Source organism: Gymnoscopelus microlampas, assembly GCF_963454915.1.
Source record: "Gymnoscopelus microlampas genome assembly, chromosome: 22".
Classification (NCBI taxonomy): Eukaryota; Metazoa; Chordata; class Actinopteri; order Myctophiformes; family Myctophidae; genus Gymnoscopelus; species Gymnoscopelus microlampas.
In genome coordinates, this window is record NC_139959.1 from 42,460,835 (window position 1) to 42,481,077 (window position 20,243).

Genomic DNA, 20,243 nt, shown 5'->3' on the forward strand with positions numbered 1-20,243 from the left:
GACTAAACAACAGCTTAAAATTGAAAAAGAAAGGGTAGAAGTAGAACGAGAGAGATTTGAAATGGAAAAATTGAGAATCAATCTGCAGAGGGAGAAGGTAGAGCTAGTAAAGGAAGGTAAGATGGACCAGACAATGTTGGAGGGAGGAGGAAGTGTAGCTTCAGAAAAGCAACCTTTTGATTTGGTGAAGAGCTTGCGTTTGATGCCAAAGTTCAGTGAGAAGGAGCCTGGGGACCTCTGGGGAGATGTTGGCAAATATCAGCGTTTTGCTGTTTCCTCCCAAACATCCCTGCAGAAGATAAGTAAGTTTGGAATTCCTGTATGGAATGAAACTCTCCTTGTTTGCCAGGGCAGTGATGACAATGCCCAGGTTGGTGAGGGAGCCGTTAATGGCTGTCATTTCTTTGAAGCGGTCGCCTTGAGCCTGGCTCTTCTGAACACGCTCGCTGCCGGCCAAGTCCACCAGGCATAGGGTAGAGTTGCACTTCAGGTCCCTGTCCGCGTTCTCTCCCACGATGTCAAGCTGGAACACCGAGTGGGAGCGGGAGGAGCGGTCATTAACGCTGGTCTGAGCGGTGGCACGATTCTGGTTTGCCAGGGCTATCAGATTGTTAACCTTGTCCTCTGAAGTGACCTTCTTGTAGGTGAGGTTTGTGACGGTCACGGTGTTGTTGGCAGCCTTACGGATTTCGTGCTCAGGCCGGTTGCTGGCCTTGCCGGTGTACAGCAAGTCACGCAGAGTCTCATTGTAAATCTCCACAAAACTTGCTGTGAAGGAGAACTGCCAGCCATGCTCCTCCAGTTTCCTTCCTGCCGTAAACACCTGCTGGACTGCCCGTGGAATGACTCCCCTGCCATCCTCCGTGTCTTCTCCCTCCATGGTGTGCGTTTTGCCACTCCCCGTGTGGCCGTTATGCGAAACAACATACATTGTAACCATCCAGGGCCGACTGCACAAGGAGGGAGATCTCTGCAAAGACCTGGAGGAAGGAGAGAGATTTTTTTTTTATAAACAGCTAATTAAGAAGTCTTAACATATCCAACAGGACAGTGAGTGAGAAAGTGAGTATATATATATACACACACATATATATAAATACCTCTTCCTGTGAGCAATGGGGCTCAAAGACTTCTTTATTATTCCTTCTCAAAGGAGAAGGAGTAATTCTTCTGCGTGTCTGTTCCGCCTGTATGAGACTGAAGGGTACAAATAATTTAGTTGATGCCATGTCCAGCGGCGATAAAGTATATAAAGGAACATTGCCAATATGAATCCAGTGACGACAAAACAAGACACGGTCCAATAACTGTTAGACCCAATGTAGTTCTTAGACTTCATGGGGTCAGTCTGGGGCATCAGTAGTCTCCAGATTTGGGCACTAAAAAAGTGAAAATGGCAAATCTACAAGCTCAAAACGAGTCGCATTGTGACACGTTTTGAGCTTGTAGATCTGCCATTTCCACCATTTTTGAAAATATAAAATTATAACATGACTATTATACCAAAAATAATTGCCATAGTCGCAAATAATTGCGTTCAACCTTCTTTATTCAATTACCCCCATATGCATTATTAGGGATCAGGCCACAGTTACAGACCTGGGTCCATTTGGTACCACCTATAGTCACTTAACTTGGGACCCCTGGAAACCCCTCAAGGACCCCACATTGAGAACTAGCGCTTTACACAAAACATTGAGTTGCATTTAAGTGCAAGAGAAATATTAAAAGGCCATTTGAATATAATAATAACAAATAGTCGCTCACCATAGTTTCAGCATAGTGCAGTGTTTGGTTAAGGGTATGGGCGCTGATGACGCGGAGGAGAAGACACGCCCCCAGCGCCCACAGCATCCCCAGCGGGAATCGAACCCAGGACCTTCTTGCTGTGAGGCGACAGCGCTGCCGACTGCGCCACCGCGCCCCCTTGTTTTCAAGTTTTAAACGTTAAGTAGAGTATTAGTTAAATGTCATCAAATTCACAACTATTTCCCCCTTTTCTTCCGCAAGTGCAACTTTATTCCAGCAAGTGGTAAGTGTTGTATACTTTTCTTGACCTAGTATTTTGTGAAACGTTGTCAAGTATGGCAAGCCAAATGTATTTGTAAAAGCAGAATTCATACACAAAGGCAATATCAATATTCTATATACAACATGCGTCAGAGACGCCATGCCTTCCTAAATCCCTTTGAACAGAAATGGTTTCCAAACCACTTGCATTCCCAGAACATATTCTTTAGTTATTTTTTTCAATCCTTAATTCGTTGCTCTGTTTTCACAGAAGCAGACATTTGTCTTGGAGTTAACAGGTGAATTTATTTAAAGGTAGGGTAAGTGATTTTCTTTGGTCAAAATAAGTGTTAAATGGCTCTATATTGTGATAGTACTCATTGCTATAGAGTGTTTGTTCAGTAAAAGGAGTCTCCTCCTTGTCTCTCCAGCTCTTTATAAAACAGAAAATGCATTTTCGTTTCAGTTTCAGTTTCATTTCCAATTTCATCCAATCAGGATAGAGAACTCAATGAGGATATAGATTAAACAAGTGAAATTGGACGTGATGACACTAAGAAATGAGCAGACAAAATTGGAAGTGGAACACTATACAAATTAAGCTTAAAAATGGGTACTTTCTCCTGATTGGCTGAGATTTTGACACCTACCGGAAAATGTATTTTCTGTTTATTAAAGAGCTGAAGAGACAGGGAGACTCCTGTTTCTGAAAACACACTCTATAGCAATGATTACTATCAGAATATAGTATTTTAACCTTTTAACAAAATACTTTTTGTTTTAACCAAAAAATATCACTTACCCTACCTTTAATAAATAATCATGTTGTTGTATTGTAGGAAATGATTGAACCTTTTATTCCTTTCTTTCACAAAAGCACTGCACTACAGCTCCTCCTCAACAGTGGGCAGATGATTGGAAGTTTTTGTGACTATGGCATTGCAGAATATACGCTTGTGCTTCAGTAAGTCACTTAAGTCCCTCATTGTAGAAAGCCTGTCAGCGACGCCTAGTGGCCTGACATGGTACTTACCCACTGACAGTCTATTTAGTCAGTAGAGTGTTTGACATAAGCAGGACCAGTATGACACGACGATCTCTTTATATATGTTTCTTCCTGTTCCCTTGTACCTTGATCCCCTATCCTTTGTGCGTTCATGAAACAATACCACACATTCACCCTCACACATTCATACTGTTCTAAGACAAATAAATGATTGGAAAGAAATCCCTTCTCCAGACTCCCCTGATTCTGTGACCGGAATCTAGTCCAAATTCGCTGCCTCAACCGTTACATTCTATTTAAAAGTACCCGGAGGTGTCTTTCTTCGTTACACTCATATTTTAAACAACTCTCTCTCCATTATCTCTACCTAGGTGTCCATGTTGACAGCACAGGATCTGGCAGCAGTGATGAAGTGTAACCCCAGCTCCACTGGTTCCAGACCAGTCTGGAAGCTCTTCTTGTCCAAGTCCTTTGGGGTGTTGGACACAGCTTTGGATTTTCTTGCCAACACGGTATAAAAATTTGCTTTAACTAGACACTGAAACAAACTCAAATTAAACTGATAAATTGTATAATGAATTGATATACAACAATGACCAAACACTGAAAGTAATTCAGTTAAACATCATATTGACACATGTAATTCTTCGTGTAGTCTGAGACCATGATTGGTCCATCGGCATCTGTGGCTCTGGATGTGATTGGAGAGATGAGACTATCGATGCTGAGTAATGAACAGCTGAGGGACAGTGATGTCATCAGGAAGTGGTTCTCTGGACGTTTGAGAGGTTTCCTGTCATCTGCACCGGGAAGGTTTCTACAATGCCTCAGCAGCAGGAACCTCAGCTGTCACACATACCAGCAAGTGTAAGTATTGACCTGGAGGCTATTAATCATCATTATCACCCAATCACATTAATATGTGCAAATGTAATTCACATTGAATTATTGGTTTGATATGACATTTTGTTTAATTGAAGAGTTTAGGTCCCCATAAGGTTAAGTCATACTCACAATGATAACTTTCCTCCTTTTATAGAGAAGATTATTTCTCATTGTGTTTTGCTTTATTCACAGTTTGAAGGAGTTTAGCCATCAGTTTGACAACATGACCTCACAGCAGCATCATTTGGTCCTGAAGGAGCTAATCCTCCCTTTCCTGTCCAAGCCAGTCAGGTACTGACTAACTACATTATCTCAATAACTGAGTCTATACTTGGTTCTGAATGGGCTCTTTTTACTGGATAATTTACTATTGACTGACATCGATTAGTCACCCCATGGAGACTTGAATTCATGGATATGTTTTTGTTTTTTTTTCGCATTCCTAAGCCAATAATTGGATGAACAGTGGACTGGTAGGCAGCGGTTCCGGAAGCAGACACAAAGGAGACCCTGTTTCTCCTACCGGAACTGCTGCCGGTCATCAAATTCAAGTCTCCAGGGGGGGGGCTAATCGATAGGAAAAAAAGTCAATTTGGGGGTGAACTATCCCTTTAATGTTTCGTTCTGATCTGTCCCCTCCAGACCGAGGCTGTGTGTCCAACAGCAGTGTTTACTGGTTGCAGAACAACTTTGGGCAATTCTCAGTTCTTGTGTCTGTCCAAGAATTCCTGAATCTCAACCCGGCCTTCTCCCCTGTAATACTTTAGAGCTGCTACACAAATAACATGGAAAAATTATTAAACCTACACGTAATAGGTAATTACTTTGTTACTTTAATATAAAATCCAGTGAAGGTGTTAATATTTTTCTGTATCTTTTTGTTTCCCGGTCCAGCTGGAGGCTGTAAGGCTCCTGTCTCCAAAGCAGAGTGCAGAACTTGTGGTGTTGCCTCTTCCTGCTGAGAAAGACGTTGTCATCACCTCAGTGTTTGACTATCTGACTGCTTCCCCAGAGGAGAGGGGATTGGCTGAGTTTCTGTCCCACCTTGTTATGTTCTCTGGAACGGTAAAAACTATAGCATAATAATGAGAGAAACGGTAACTGTGTATGTTTGTTGTGAAATGACAACCTCTTTTTTTGTCATTTGACAGGGAAACATTTCCTGCTCATCATACAAAATGGTGTAAGTTTTTATCAATATTTTTGTTTTGTTTGTTTTTTGAAGACCAGGTTGAAGTTTTTTCATTCATTATTATTGGCCTATGTTACCCGCAACCTTTTGGGTTTCAGTTTCACCAGACTGGACCAGGCCTTGCTTACTCTTCCTCAGAGTGTAGCATCATCCGTCACAAACAACAAGCTGGCTTTACTTCAGCAAGTTCCACCAGGTGAGATCTTCTATCTGCTTTATAGACCCCTTAACAGACGACGTCACACTGATAAGAACCAGTATGCGTGCAACCAGTATGCGTGCAATGAAACCCATTCTATCAGGTCTCGCTAGGACGCGCCTCACTAGCCAACACACAAGAGGGGGTTGGGGTGCGCTGAAACCAGCGCAGCCCGAAATAACAGGTTGGGAATTGATTGCGTGAAACAATCACCTGTGCGTCCAGTCTCAATGTTAGTAAACAAATAATTGGTCTATATGTTTACACTTAATTTACAATGTTCATTTTTGTTTAGCCATGGTGTTCTTAAAATTGAGCCAGATCCTTATTATATCCAATTTTCTTTTCTTAGGCTGCACAATATACACCGGAGAGGTAAGTACCTTCATTTGAATTTAAGCATTAAATCTTAAGCAGAGTAGTGGCTCATTGTGCGCTAATTCACAACTATTTCAATCTTTTTCCCCCCAAGTGCAATGTTACTCCTACAAATGGTAAGTATTATATACATTTTCTTGACTTATTCATGTTAAATATATTTGTAAATGTTTTGCTAATTATCATCATTAATCCATTTACTCCTTTGTCTTTTCAGAAACAGACATTTGTGCTGGAGTAAACAGGTATGTTTTCTGAGGCAACGCTTCTGATCAGATTTATTTTCATGAAGAATCATCTTGTAAGAAATGTTTTATTTTATTTTCCAATCTTCTAAAGCACTGCACTACAGCTCCTCAACAGTGGGCAGATGAGTGGACGTTTTTGCGACTACGGCATTGAAGAATACGCTTGTGCTTCAGTAAGCCCCTAATTATGTCTCTCATATTTAACTCAACAGTAGGCTACACTTTCTCATCTTGACTTCTTTCAACTTTTCCTGTATTTGTTTCTGTTCTACTCTCTCCATTATCTCCATCCAGCTGTCCATGTTGACAGCACAGGATCTTGCAGCAGTTTTAAAATGTTACCAGTCCCCCAACTCCACTGGTTCCAACTCCACTGGTTCCAAACCAGTCTGGAAGCTGTTCCTGTCCAAGGCCTCTTGGTGTGCTGGATGCAGCTCTGGATCTTCTTGCCAACACAGTAAAAGATTTAGTTATAACTAGACACAGTAAAACTAAACAAATAACTGCAGGTTTTACTGTATGTTGAGGAAAGAATAACTGATCGCTGAAATTAAATAGGTATTGAATATCTATGGTTCATTGTTAAATTCCATGTTTTTAAATACGCTAAACGCATGTCCATAAAGCACTGTGAAATTATTAAATAGTAAGTGTGATGATATATTTTAAATACCAATAACATGATAAATTATAATCTAACTTTACTGGCTCGTTCAATAAGCAATGAGCCCATACTGTATGTGGGAAATGAAATAAAGATGGTTCTGGTTTTGAAACTTGGTTATTTCCTTGGCTTTTCACCGATCTCACATTCTGCGATATTGCCTTGTTTAGAGGATGTATTGCATTTTTTTCTTAACTGGCCAGGAGTTGCTATTGGACTACATAAAATGAAACTACTCTCCCATCAAGTGAACTTGAATCCTATTATAATACCATTAATAATCCCTAACCACTACTTCATACTCCAAATGTCCTTATCTTTAAAGGGACTACACTATGAATTTTAACTGAATTTGAACTTCTTTTTTGTATATTTTTGGTCTCCCCTACCTCTCTTCTATCCCCAAAAATACCCCAGTTTGAGCACTCAGGCTTTCACAGCATATCTGGGGGTTTATGTAAATTGGTCTCAAAACAGGCTTGATTGATTGATGTACTTTATTTAGTAAGACATGAGAACAACAGTACATGGAAGTACAAATTCGCAATACAAGGTCTACTAAACTGGAAGACTCATTAAAGCACTGGGCTTGTTTGTTTCAAATGGGTTCCCCACGCACACACATCATAATGACATATAAGAGACGGACAGATATACACACTACTATAGAACGTCATACAATCAGTTTTTGATTTTTGTTTTCTTTTTTTTTTCTTTTTTACTTTTTCCACTCAGAATCAGGAGATAACATGCATACAAACTGGCTCAATAGCGCCTTGTGCAAATCAGGACAATGTGGTATTAAAGGTGAAAGTGCTTTATAAGCCAGAGAAGTTAGTTGGAATGAGTATATCTGAGGCTTGATTTGGGCTCAAACCTTTTGAAAAACGTTTGAGGGACATAAACAATATGATATCAAATATTAAATATATTTTTTTAATTCATTCCTTTAAAATAAAATAATGTACTAATATAAATCTTATGATAAACATTTTTGAAGAATTCTCCTTGCATCTCCCCGTTCCTTGTAGACGTTTAACCCTGCAACATCGCTGATTGTGGATTCCATTGGAGAGATCCGACTGGACACTTTCAGCTCAGACAACTTTAAGAAACCTGCGTTTATTGATCTGTGGTTCAAGCAAAGGCTCAGCCCATTCCTGCCAGCTGTGTCCAAAGAGTTCCTGTCCTGTCTCACCACTAAAGACCTATATTGCCTCTCCTACCAAGCCCTGTAAGTGTCATAGCCCCCAACACTGTAACTGTTGTACATAACCTGGCATGGCTGTGAGCTTCACTGTCGTCTTGTACCAGAGTGCTCCACTCATACATGTCATTACACAGTATATGTGCTACATCAGACATGTTCTTTGCTACAGGAGCCAACAATCAGTAAACTCAAACAATATGAATGTAAATATACAAGGGCCCCTATGCTAGGGGTGTTAATAGTTGAGCTGTGTGGTTCATTGGAAGATGACCACCATGGGTAGTGCAGACGTTACATAGGACAATGTGTTGATCAATAATTGACTTTCCTGAATTTCCTTGTGGGGAACTGATCAAAGCCAAGACGCAGAAGGACAGGGTACAAACCCAATGAATAAAGTAAAAGTACTTCAACATTTTACTTAAGTACAGTTCTTGAGTGAACGTAACACACACACACACACACACACACACACACACTCTCTCACACTCACACTCACACACACTCACACTCACACACACACACACACACACACACACACACACACACACACACACACACACACACACACACACACACATACACACACACACACACACACACACACACACACACACACACACACACACACACACACACAAACTGTTGACACAAGCAGCCTGCTGCTGATTAGCCTAATTGATTGGCCCCGCCCCCATGTACTCCTGGTGTGTTCAGAGGAAAAGAAGGTTTGATGCAGTTCAACCATAACATGGACTTTCAAAAGCCAGGTAACTTGGGGCAAAGTTCATTATTTTCATCATTATTATCCTTTAATATTCAAATAAAGAAATGTGATAATTCAATACAATATTTGGAGGGGACGTGTTTGTCCTGTCTTTGTTTGTTTGTGATGTGGAAAAAAACTAAAAACAAAGAGTGTCTCTGACAGACACTTTCTAACTGTATAACTCTGTATAACTCTTTTGAATAAATAAACTTAAATCATGTTTGTGTTAGGGTAATAGTTTAAGCTGTTTAGTGTGGATGGATTTGACCAATGCATTAAGTTGGATCACCTTTCTGTTTAATTGTGCTGCAGTGAAGATCATTTCTGATCTGCATGTGAAATATGCAGAGAAGCCATGGAATGAAACCTTCCGCCTGGTCCGCAGATGCATGGTAAGACCAACAGATGCATGTTAACAACCCATTAAAACCTGAAGCGATTATTAAAAATGTTTTCTAAATCCTAAATTCTAAAACATTTTTTTTTTAAATCAAACCATCTTTTCAAGATTTTTCAAAAATAGCAGATCTACAAGCTCATAGCGCGGCACTCAATGCCGCGCCATGAGCTTGTATATCTGCTATTTTTGAATAGCCAAAGAAATATAAAGTGACACAGATGCGTTCTAGGTCTTAAAGTGTTAAGAACCACTCCATGGATCATCGATCTGTCCAGGGAAATGTTGCTTTGAAATATTAATATAGTTGGGTCCAGGTTGAAGCACGTTGAAACATCTAGCAATTAATGACTCAGTCTGACTCTGTCCTATGTGTTTTGTTTGTTTGGATCGATACAAAATGTAGTGCAAGGTATGAGGTTAACATTTGATACTTAACACTGCTATATCGAGCTGTGCCATTAAAAAAAATACATTATAAACAAACGAGAAGAAAAACGAGTAAGAAAATCAAGCTCTGCCTCTCCCCTGCGTCATCTCACCCGGGATCCGCAGCCCTTGTCTATGGAAACTTCATCACAGAACAATAGTCAATGTGAGACAAACCTAGTAGTGACTGTTGGGCAAGCTGTTTGATATCATGCCAAGTGAAGAGGTATATGGGTTGTTTATTTGTATCTAGCAACAGCTTGTTGTAATGGCCCTTTGAGATGAAATGCAGTTAGATTCAGTTATCCTTCCTGCACTGGAAAAGCCACCATAATGCAGACGTGAGAAGCATGGCTATAAGAGGGTTGAGCAGATATCAAGATGTCGAGGAGCTTGAGAATGGGTGCATTTCGCCTTTCCGACATGTCGCCCTTCCGACGTTAACGAACCCTATACCTAACCCTAACCGCACGCGGAAGCCACTAGTCGGAGTGGCGAGATGTCGGAATGGAAGGAGCACCCCCTTGAGAATATGGGAGCCCCAAGTCTTGGGAGAATAGCAGGCCAGTGTTTCAGCACTCTGAGTGGTGAGATAAAATAAAATAAAATAATATAATAAACCTGACAATAACACGTGACAGCCAGTGCATGCATATATTGGTCAATTGAAACCTGCATATCGTGCACTTAATTTTCAGGCCTTGTTGTGACTATCAAAAATATCACACATTGAGGCTTTAACGACTTGAATATCATCCATTATGTGTTGTAGGAGAGATCCAGAGATGCCTCCAAACCCAACGAGCCTATGATTAGATGCCTGGAACGGCTTCACGAAACTTTAAATGGTAAAAACAAGCTATATATATATATATATATATATATATATATATATATATATATATATATATATATATATAACGATCATTCTATTTATATCAATTGGATATTATGAGAAGTATGACGTCATTCAAAGGCATCAGTGTAACCCTTTGAAATGCATTTTATGATATTCATTGAATACTGTTAATATCTGTGAATAATGTAATGTATCAATTCTAGTGAATTCTGTGAACACCATGATGTCTCGTCTGGAATTGATTGCTAAACAAATCGGGTAAATAATATACTGCTCCCCTCCTCTTCTACCTCGGATCTGCTTGCTCAGGGGATAAATTGAATCTTGACCTTCAGGTCAAAATTCATGTCAGATCCTGTGTCTAGGTGAGACATGACCTTTGACACGATCTAAACGAGACAAAGTACAACCACCCCAAATCGTATCAGTTATATTGTATTAACGTACTCTACCATACAGATTGGACACAATTAAAATGTATTCATGAAGACAAATCAATTAATTTCATTGCAATTAGAATAAAACGTTTAACTATAATAAACTCTTCTTGGATTCAAATACTAAATGGAGATTGTCACAATGCTGAATATACTGAAATCATTTTTTCCCCACCCCTAATAGTATTGCTAGTAATTAACATAATTAATTAAATTAGCCTCTTGGTTTAAATAAATATCTAATTTTAGTAGAACGATGAAGGTCCAGAGGGACCAAAACGTCCAATGTCAATCTGAATAAAACTGATGCTGCTGAGCAAGAGCAGAGTGAGGGATCTTTGTTCATGAATATTTTGTTCAAGATCGCTTCATTTGTCACTGTCCAACTCACCTGCATCTGAACAAGGGTGGATGTGCGAATATTGTCTTTGCAATCTCTCTTAACAAACAAGAAGCCAAATGCCAATATAGCCGGCTCTATTCTAATCCATGTATTTAATGTCAGAATGACACAGTGCAGCATGTTGCCCTTGTCTCAGCAGCATGGGCTTCCACTTCACTGAGCCCACATGTTACCTGACAGCTGACATGTTCTACCTGGAGGTCCTGCTGCTGCCGGCGGGCCGGGTGGAAGACGTCAAGCTGGCCCTGTGTGGAGAGGCTCCTGAGGTAAGAGAGAGCTTTGTGACAAGTCAAGTTCAACATTCTGACACAGGGGTCTTCAACGCTTTTGAGGAGCAAGGACCCCTTAGCTCAGAGAGAGATGAAGCAGGGACCCTCCCCACTACATATTGTATAACATTGTGTTGCAGATTAAACTTTGTCATAGATTTCATAGATAGCTTCATATTTGTTTGACAGCACTGTCATGTTGGAAAAAACTGTCATGTTAAAGGGATAGTTCACCGCCAAAATGACTTTTTTTTTCCTATGGATTAGTCACCCCATGAAGACTTGAATTCATGGATATTTTTTTCGTTTTTGTCTCATTCCTAAGAAAATTGTTTGATGACCGGCAGCGGTTCCGGTAGGAGACACAAAGAGTCTCCTTTGTGTCTCCCTTAATGTGTATTTTCAGACATTTAACCACTTAAACCCTCAATACTTACAGAGTGAAATTTGACCTTTCACTCTGTACTTGGACTGCTCTTTTTTCCATCTACGGTCTACACACCAAACCTCTGCTCAGTAAGTCTGACTCAGAGTTACTACAGGGGGTCCTCGGAGTCTCTGAGACGCCCTAGGTAGGGTTCCCGGACCACCTGTTGAAGACCCCTGTAATCTAACAGTTTGACTCATTCCTGTCATCATTACATCATAACACTGACCACATGGAATGTGTTTTGCAGTCTAACGAGTCTCTGCTTCAGCCGCTGAGGTAAGCCGTACCGTGATCAACATTTTGTTTTATTCTGCATTTCACTGTGTGTAATATAATGTCAGTATTTATGTATGTATTTGAGCCTCATTAGTGGCAGGGCTTTAAGAATGCCAGTGTCTACAGTATAGTGTTGATTTTGACAGCAAGTTAGTTTTAGTCATAGTCTTTTGAATAAAATTCCGTTTAGTTTTAGTCATCTGAAATGTTTTAGTTTTTGTCTAGTTTTAGTTGACTAAATATAGGATTTTAGTGGACTAAATCTACAGTTGACTTGATTTAGTCGACTGAAATGTATTTTGGCGGTGGCGGATGGCGTCATAATGGCTGATTTGACTTTTGGTTGCATGCTGAAAATTGCAGATCTACAAGCCACAACGTGAGCTTGTAGATCGACTATTTTCAGAGCACAAAACATAAAATGACTTCAACTGGATCTCTTCTCCACTGTCCCTCCATAACATTGTAGTCTAGTTTGTATTTGTTGACAAAATTGTCAGTACATTTAGTCTAGTTTTAGTCATCATAGCTTAGTTTTTATTTAGTTTTTAATTTGTTTTTTTCAGTGAAAAAAGGTAGTCGATGAACATTTGACGAAATCAACACTGCTACAGTGTGTTGGTTCCTCCATCTGACAGTTATTTTGCACCATAGGAGAAATATCAAAACAACTACTGGCTGAGATTGTCATGGAATTTGCCAGTTTATGCTCCCAGGAGGATGAACCCCATGCCCTTTTATTTTTTTCCACTTTAAATATTGCTGTTTTTTTACAGTATCTTTACTATACAATACAGCACTGGTTCTCAACCCTTTAAGGACACGACCCTCCAAAATAATCATATTTGAACTGTGGAACCCCCCCCCCCCCCCCCCCACCCTGACAAGCACTTAAAATTGTATCAGTTGAGGCGTTAGATATTAGTTTGTCTCGGTTCCACAGATACATATTGTGAAAATAGCAGATCTACAAGCTCACAACTTGTAGATCAGCTATTTTATGACAATTTGAACAATCTTTGACCAGTTTTTTTATAGTATAGTTTGATGCAGTAATGGTCTTTTTACATTTCATTATTATTATTATTTTGGAATTAAGAAGGTCTTAAAAGTCCTTAACCCATTAAGACCTGGAACTCATCTGTGTGTGTCACTTTAGATTCCTTTGGGCTATTCAAAAATAGCGAGCTTGTAGATCTGCTATTTTTGAAAAATTGTGAAAAAAAATGTTTTATATTTTTTTTCAAAAATCTGTTAGGATTTAGAAAACATTTTAAGAACCAACACAGGACTGTAAGGCTGGCAGTAGTGGGTGTTTCAAGCCACTTTGCACTGCATGGTTGGGTGTGAGGAGCAGCAATACCACTAGTGGGGGCAAGTCTAGTGAAAAGCCTATTTCATAGATTTTAGTTGTATTGTGTTTAATTGTTTCTTTTTGACCGCCTCAACAGGACAAAGGATTTTGAGGAATTCTCAGTGAAGTTGGCGGGCCTTTCTAACCTGTATGGCCTCTTCAGAGACAAGTAATGGACCTCTGAACTTCTCTTTGCTTTTTAATAGCAGCTATTAGACATAATGTAATGTTATCCACAAAGCTAATTACAATGTTTTATCCCCCAGTGAAAGAAAGATGAAATTATTCGCTTCACTACAGTTGCTGGGGAAAGATTTACAGAAAATATCACATTTGCCAAGGTGAGTAAAATACAATTACTAGGCCTAAAAGAGTGTGTGTGTGTGTGTGGGGGGGGGGTAATAAGTACATTTACTCAAGTACTGTACTTAAGTAAAAGGTAGAAGTACTTTTACTTTACTGGAGTATTTCCAATTGTGTATACTTTTACTTCTACTCCACTACATCTCAGAGGCAAACATTGTACTTTTACTCCACTACAATTATTTGAACACTTGAGTTACTTTGCAGATATAAATCATTATATTATTTAAAACATACATTAACCACTTTAACCCTATTTTAAACCTAGGCTATTTGAAAATAGCAGATCTACAAGCTCAGAACATGTCGCATCGCGACGCGTTCTGAGTTTGTAGATCTGCTATTTTCAAACATTTTAGTACTTTTACTTTTGGTACTTTTAAGTTCATTTTGATACCAATACTTTTGTACTTTTACTCAAGTAGATGTTTAATTCCAGACTACTTGTAACAGAGTGTGATCGTCTCTCTTGGGTAGAAACCTCATTTGTCCAAAACCGTTCATTTTCAGGAGCGAAAGTATCAGATCTACAAGCTTGAAACGCGTCGCGTTGCACTGCGTTGCAGGCTTGTAGATCTGATAGTGTTGTGTGAAGCTGTAGTGTGATCACGTAGGAAATTAATTCACGAAAAAACTAAAAGTTAGAATATGGAGATAAGAGGTTTCTGCCTGACAACAACCAACATTATTTCCCCTGTGTATTCCAGGGTCCTCAAGGAGAGCGACCCCCTGGTGGACACCATCCGCAATGGCAGGATGGGCTACCTGATGGCAGGGAAAGGAGGTTCATAGAATTAACATATCCTGGTCTTCAACTGTCTTAATTGAAAATAAATATACTGTGTATATTAGGCATGTAACGATTCACACAACAATTCGAATCATGATACTAGGTTCACGATACGATTTGTCACGATTTCTTAAACACAAAATTAGTTTCCAGACCAATGCAATTTGTTTTTCTTCACAATATTGTGTTTTCTCTTATCCTCTTTTCAATACAGTGGTAAATGACTGAAAACTCTTTTTTATCAATTATCTTATGTTAATTTTTCCTGCTATTTGCATCACAATTTTTTTTTTATTAAATCGATTTAAATTGTGACCAGTTTAAATCGATTTACAACAAATCGTTACATGCCTAGAGTATGTATATATAATACTGTGTGTGTGTGTGTGTGTGTGTGTGTGTGTGTGTTTGTATTACTATACTTGCGAGGACCAAGTATAGTAGAATTTGAAGAAATATACATTGTGAGGACAGTTTTCCTGGTCCTCACAAGACAAATGTTTTTTTTACAGTTAAAAAAAAAACATTTTTTAGAGATACGTCTATAATTAGAAAAACATTCAGGTCAGGATTAGACATTTAGGTGCTTTAGAGGCTAGGTTTAGGGATTGGAATTAGAGTTAAACATGATTTATACTTAGTTGCGCGCCAGTGTCATGCACCGAAAAATAGCCGATCTATAAGCTCACAACGCGTCGCGCTGCGACGCGTTGTGAGCTTATAGATCTGCTGTTTTTCGGCTTTAGGCTTACAGTTAAAATGGCAATTATTATTTGTAAATGGCATTCATAACATGGCTGTCCTAAAGTGTTGATGTCCTCACAAGTATAGTAATACAAGCGTGTGTGTGTGTGTGTGTGTGTGTGTGTGTGTGTGTGTGTGTGTGTGTGTGTGTGTGTGTGTGTGTGTGTGTGTGTGTGTGTGTGTGTGTGTGTGTGTGTGTGTGTGTGTGTGTACATTTTACCCGCCAGATGTTCCAGTTACTACCCTGTTCTACATCAGCCCTTCTGACATTTTGAAAACCTCCAAATCCAGTAAGTTCACCAACGTTTCAGCACATATACTGTGCTAATTTATATATTCCACAATCTAAAGGCCTGTCTCACTAACACTGACAGAGCATGCATCCTTCACTGTTCTGTATGGATTGATTTTCCTATTTGAAAGAATGTCCATATAGTCCAGGACTGGTCGGAGCTACAGATACAAATGTGTGTCCTTGATGAGGACTTTGGTTGTACTTGGAGATCAGTGGTGGAAAGTAACTAAGTAGATTTACTTTGTACAGTTTTGAGGTATTTGTACTTTACTTCAGTATTTCCAATTTCCAATACTTTTACTTCTACTCCACTCCACATCTCAGAGGCAAATATTGTACTTTTACTCCACTACAATTATTTGAAAACTTTAGTTACTAGTTACTTTTCAGATATGAATTATTATATTACATACAGTAACCACTTTAGCCCTATTTTATACCTAGGCTATTTGAAAATAGTCGATCTACAAGCTCACAACGCGTCGCGATGCGACGCGTTGTGAGCTTGTAGATCTGCTATTTTCAAATATTTTAGTACTTTTACTTTTGGTACTTTAAGTACATTTTGATGCCAATACTTTTGTACTTTTACTCAAGTACATTTTTTATTCCAGACTTTTACTTGTAACAGAGTACTTTTACATTGCAGTATTGATACTTTTACTTAAGTAAAAGATTCAAGTACTTTTTCCACCACTGATCCTACACTGTTCTGTATGGATTGATTTTCCTATTTGAAAGAATGTCCATAGTCCAGGACTGGTCGGAGCTACAGATACAAATGTGTGTCCTTGATAAGGACTTTGGTTGTACTTGGAGATAATGACCCGTTGCACTTGTACTAAAAACATCCTGTTGTTTCCAGACGTTCCAGAGATGAAGGCGTTGGGCCACGGAGCCCAGGTGCTGGTTGGACCCAGCGATGCCAGCCACACGCTGCAGATGGCATCGCTGATGCCACAGCCGCCTGAACTGGATCCTCAGGGGTAAATATGGTTCTCTAGTGCAGTGGTTCTCAACCCTTTTCATATCGAGGTCCATTATTTACAGTGGTGGAAAGTAACTAAGTACATTTACTTAAGTACTGTACTTAAGTACAATTTTGAGGTATTTGTACTTTACTTGAGTATTTCCAATTTCCGATACTTTTACTTCTACTCCACTACATCTCAGAGGCAAATATTGTACTTTTACTCCGCTACAATTATTTGACAACTTTAGTTACTAGTTACTTTTCAGATCTAAACTATGATATAATGAAACATACATTAAACCACTTTAGCCCTATTTTATACCTATAGGCTATTTGAAAATAGCAGATCTACAAGCTCACAACGCGTCGCATCGCGACGCGTTGTGAGCTTATAGATCTGCTATTTTCAAATATTTAGTACTTTTACTTTTGGTACTTTAAGTACATTTTGATGCCAATACTTTTGAACTTTTGAACTTTTTAATTTTGGACTTTTACTTGTAACAGAGTATTTTTATATTGCAGTATTGGTACTTTTACTTAAGTAAAGAATTTGAATGCTTTTTCCACCACTGATTATTTATTCAGCATTATTTATTTAGGCTCTCAGACCCCAAGACTTAGAATATTTTGTTATTGTCGGATATGATTTTATCCACAATTCCCTCCATGCTGTATTGATGTAGGAGAGATACCAGGCAAACGTTGATCAAAATAACAATTCTTTAAGTAATGCAGATGTTTAACAATAATGTAACTCTTGAGAGAGTAAAATGAAACCAAATGGACCCGTGAGGGTCCATTTGGTTTCATTTTACGCTCTCTAGAGTTAAAGATCTATAAGGGTCCATTTGGTTTCATTTTAAGCTCAAGAGTTAACGATCTATAAGTGTCCATTTGGTTACCAACTCTCATCATTTTGCTGGGGACCACCTGGAACCCCCTCAAGGACCACTGGTGGTCCCCGGACCACTGGTTGAGAACCCCTGCTCTAGTGCAAGGGTTCCCCAACATTTCAGGGGGTGAACCGTACACACACAATCATATTTGAACCGGGGACCCCGCACCCTGACATGCACTTGGAATTGTATAGGAGTTGAAGCATTACATTTAGTTTGACTCGGTTCCACAGATAAACATTGTGAAAATTGACGATCTACATGCTTACAATGCCTCGAGACTTTGTAGCTAAGATGTGCAATTTTTCACAATGCAGATCGGCAATTTTCATAATGTTTGCCTTTTTTTCAATTATAGTTGGTTGATTATTTTTTCTTAAAAGTCATTAAATGTCACTTTAGAAATGTGCAGATACCCTGTATACACTTAATACTGTATGTTAGTTTGTTTAACAATGTTGCACATATAAAGCTAATCATCATGGGGACCCCCCCAAAAAATAATTTGGGGGTCCCTGACCCACAGTTTGAGAACCACTGGCTATATCAAACACAACAATGCTACAATAGATATGGATATTATTCCACTGTACATGTCCTTTAGTCTATGAGCCAGAGCCCCAAAATTGAGCAATGATTATCGAAAGAGTGGGCAAAACCAAACCTATATTAAATTGTTCATTGGGTCAATACGAGTAAATAAATATATGATAACCTTTCCACAGGAGTAGCTTTTTCATGGTTATCACACATTTTGTTATTTTCCCCATATGTACATGACAGGTGAAAGAATTACAAAATTTAAAAAAGAGTTATCATAATGAAACTTCCTGAGTTGATTACTTACATGAAGACAATGATTTATCGTATTACAAGTTTTCTGAAATCGTATTTTTAAATATGCAAATTAGGTATTAGGAAAATATGCCCAAATTTGCATACCTTTCCTGAATCAACATTGGAACATTGGACAAAGCCAGAGTCAACATACTTATTTCATTTTGTTAAGATGTTGGAGTCAAAGGTTTTTAACGATATTTTTTATAGAATATTCAATATCTGGCTCAATTTTGGGGCTCAGGCTCATGGACTAAATGCCTAATTTGCATATTTAAATATACAATTTCAGAAAACTTGTAATACGATAAATCATTGTCTTCATGTAAGTAATCAACTCAGGAAGTTTCATTATGATAACTCTTTTTTAAATTGTGTCATTTTTTCACCTGTCATGTACATACGGGGAAAATAACAAAATGTGTGATAACCATGGAAAAGCTACTCCTGTGGAGAGGTTATCATATATTTATTTACTCGTATTGACCCTATGAACAATTTAATATAGGTTTGGTTTTGCCCACTCTTTTGATAATGAAATCTTGTCTGGCTCATGTACTACTTGTGTTTCTACAGTCATCCAATGCTGTTCGCCGTCAGTGAGATTCCTCATGAGACACTGCCAGCCTGTTTCCTGCTCCAGCTTCAGCCACCACTTCCACTCTTCTTCTCCTTTGTAAACAAGCTCCGCCAAATTACAGGTCTGGGTAACCTTGCTCCGTTATAACCCATTCAGCCCGGGAACGCATCTGTGTGTCATTTTTTAGATTTCTTTAGCTATTCAAAAATAGCAGATCTACAAGCTCGTAGCGTGGTGCCGAGTGCATCTACTATCTACTATACTACTATTTTTTTTTTAAACAAAATCATGAAAATGTGTGCAAATCTTTGAATATATTGGTTTTTTTTCACTAAAATATTTGCTTCTGGTGGGGGTCCTTGGAACAAAATATTTTGAGATGGGTACATATCATTTTGGGGGTCCTTATCATGAAAAAAATTGAGAACCACTGATATTATAACAACATAGGTTTTTTTTTGCAAAAAAACTGTTTTAGAAGACATTTGTAGAATCCCCCAGAAGCAAAGATTTGAGTTAAAAAATGTTCGCTTTTAAAAAAATGATGTATTGAAAGATTTGCCCAAGTCTTTATGATTTTTGTTTTAAATAGCAGATCTACAAGCTCAAGCTATGAGCCTGTAGATCTGTTATTTTCAAATAGCCCAAAAAGTATAAAATAATGGTTATATCTCAAATCTAAAATGACACAGTATGCCTTCCCGGATTGTATGGGTTAAAAATGTCTGACTAAAAAGTCTAAGAAAAGTGGATAATGTGCTAGGTTTATTTTCTTTACACATGTCCCCATGTACACAGTTGTCTGGGGAAAGATTTTTTTGCCCTAAAATGTACATTCATGCTTCTTTGGACTTGCACGGCCGTGACCACATGTTGCTTTTGTATTATTGGCCCCGTTGAGCAATACCAGGACGTTTAGGTGCATAGATAGACACATTGGCGGCACTTTAAACCATTAAAACCGGGGAACGCATATCTGTGTAACCACTTTAACCATTATTTTACACTTTGGCTATTCAAAAATAGCAGATCTACAAGCTCGTAGCGCGGCACTGAGTGCCACGCTACGAGCTTGTAGATTTAATTTTTGATTCTACAAAGTGTCTTCTAAATCCTAATAGTATCCTAAAACGTATGTTGCTATCTATCTATCTATCTATCTATCTATCTATCTATCTATCTATCTATCTATCTATCTATCTATCTATCTATCTATCTATCTATCTCTCGGTGGTTCTCAAACTTTTTCACGTCGAGGACCTCCAAAATGATAATGTACTTAGCCACGGACCCCCATCAACATATTTTGTTCTGGGGACCCCCCAGAAGAAAAGATTTGAGTTAAAA

The 20,243-nt window shown here is 38.7% G+C and overlaps 1 protein-coding gene across 1 annotated transcript; it reads left to right on the forward strand.

Moving 5' to 3' along the window:
- Positions 1-1,227: 1,227 nt before the first annotated feature.
- On the forward strand, positions 1,228-4,199 carry LOC311038659 (uncharacterized protein; the record flags this gene model as incomplete). The annotated part of the gene is made up of 4 exons (XM_084048229.1): positions 1,228-1,245; positions 3,388-3,528; positions 3,672-3,883; positions 4,094-4,199. The coding sequence occupies 4 exons, from the start codon at positions 1,228-1,230 to the stop codon at positions 4,197-4,199; spliced, it is 477 nt and encodes a 158-aa protein (XP_083904355.1).
- Between the last annotated feature and the right edge of the window lie 16,044 nt (positions 4,200-20,243).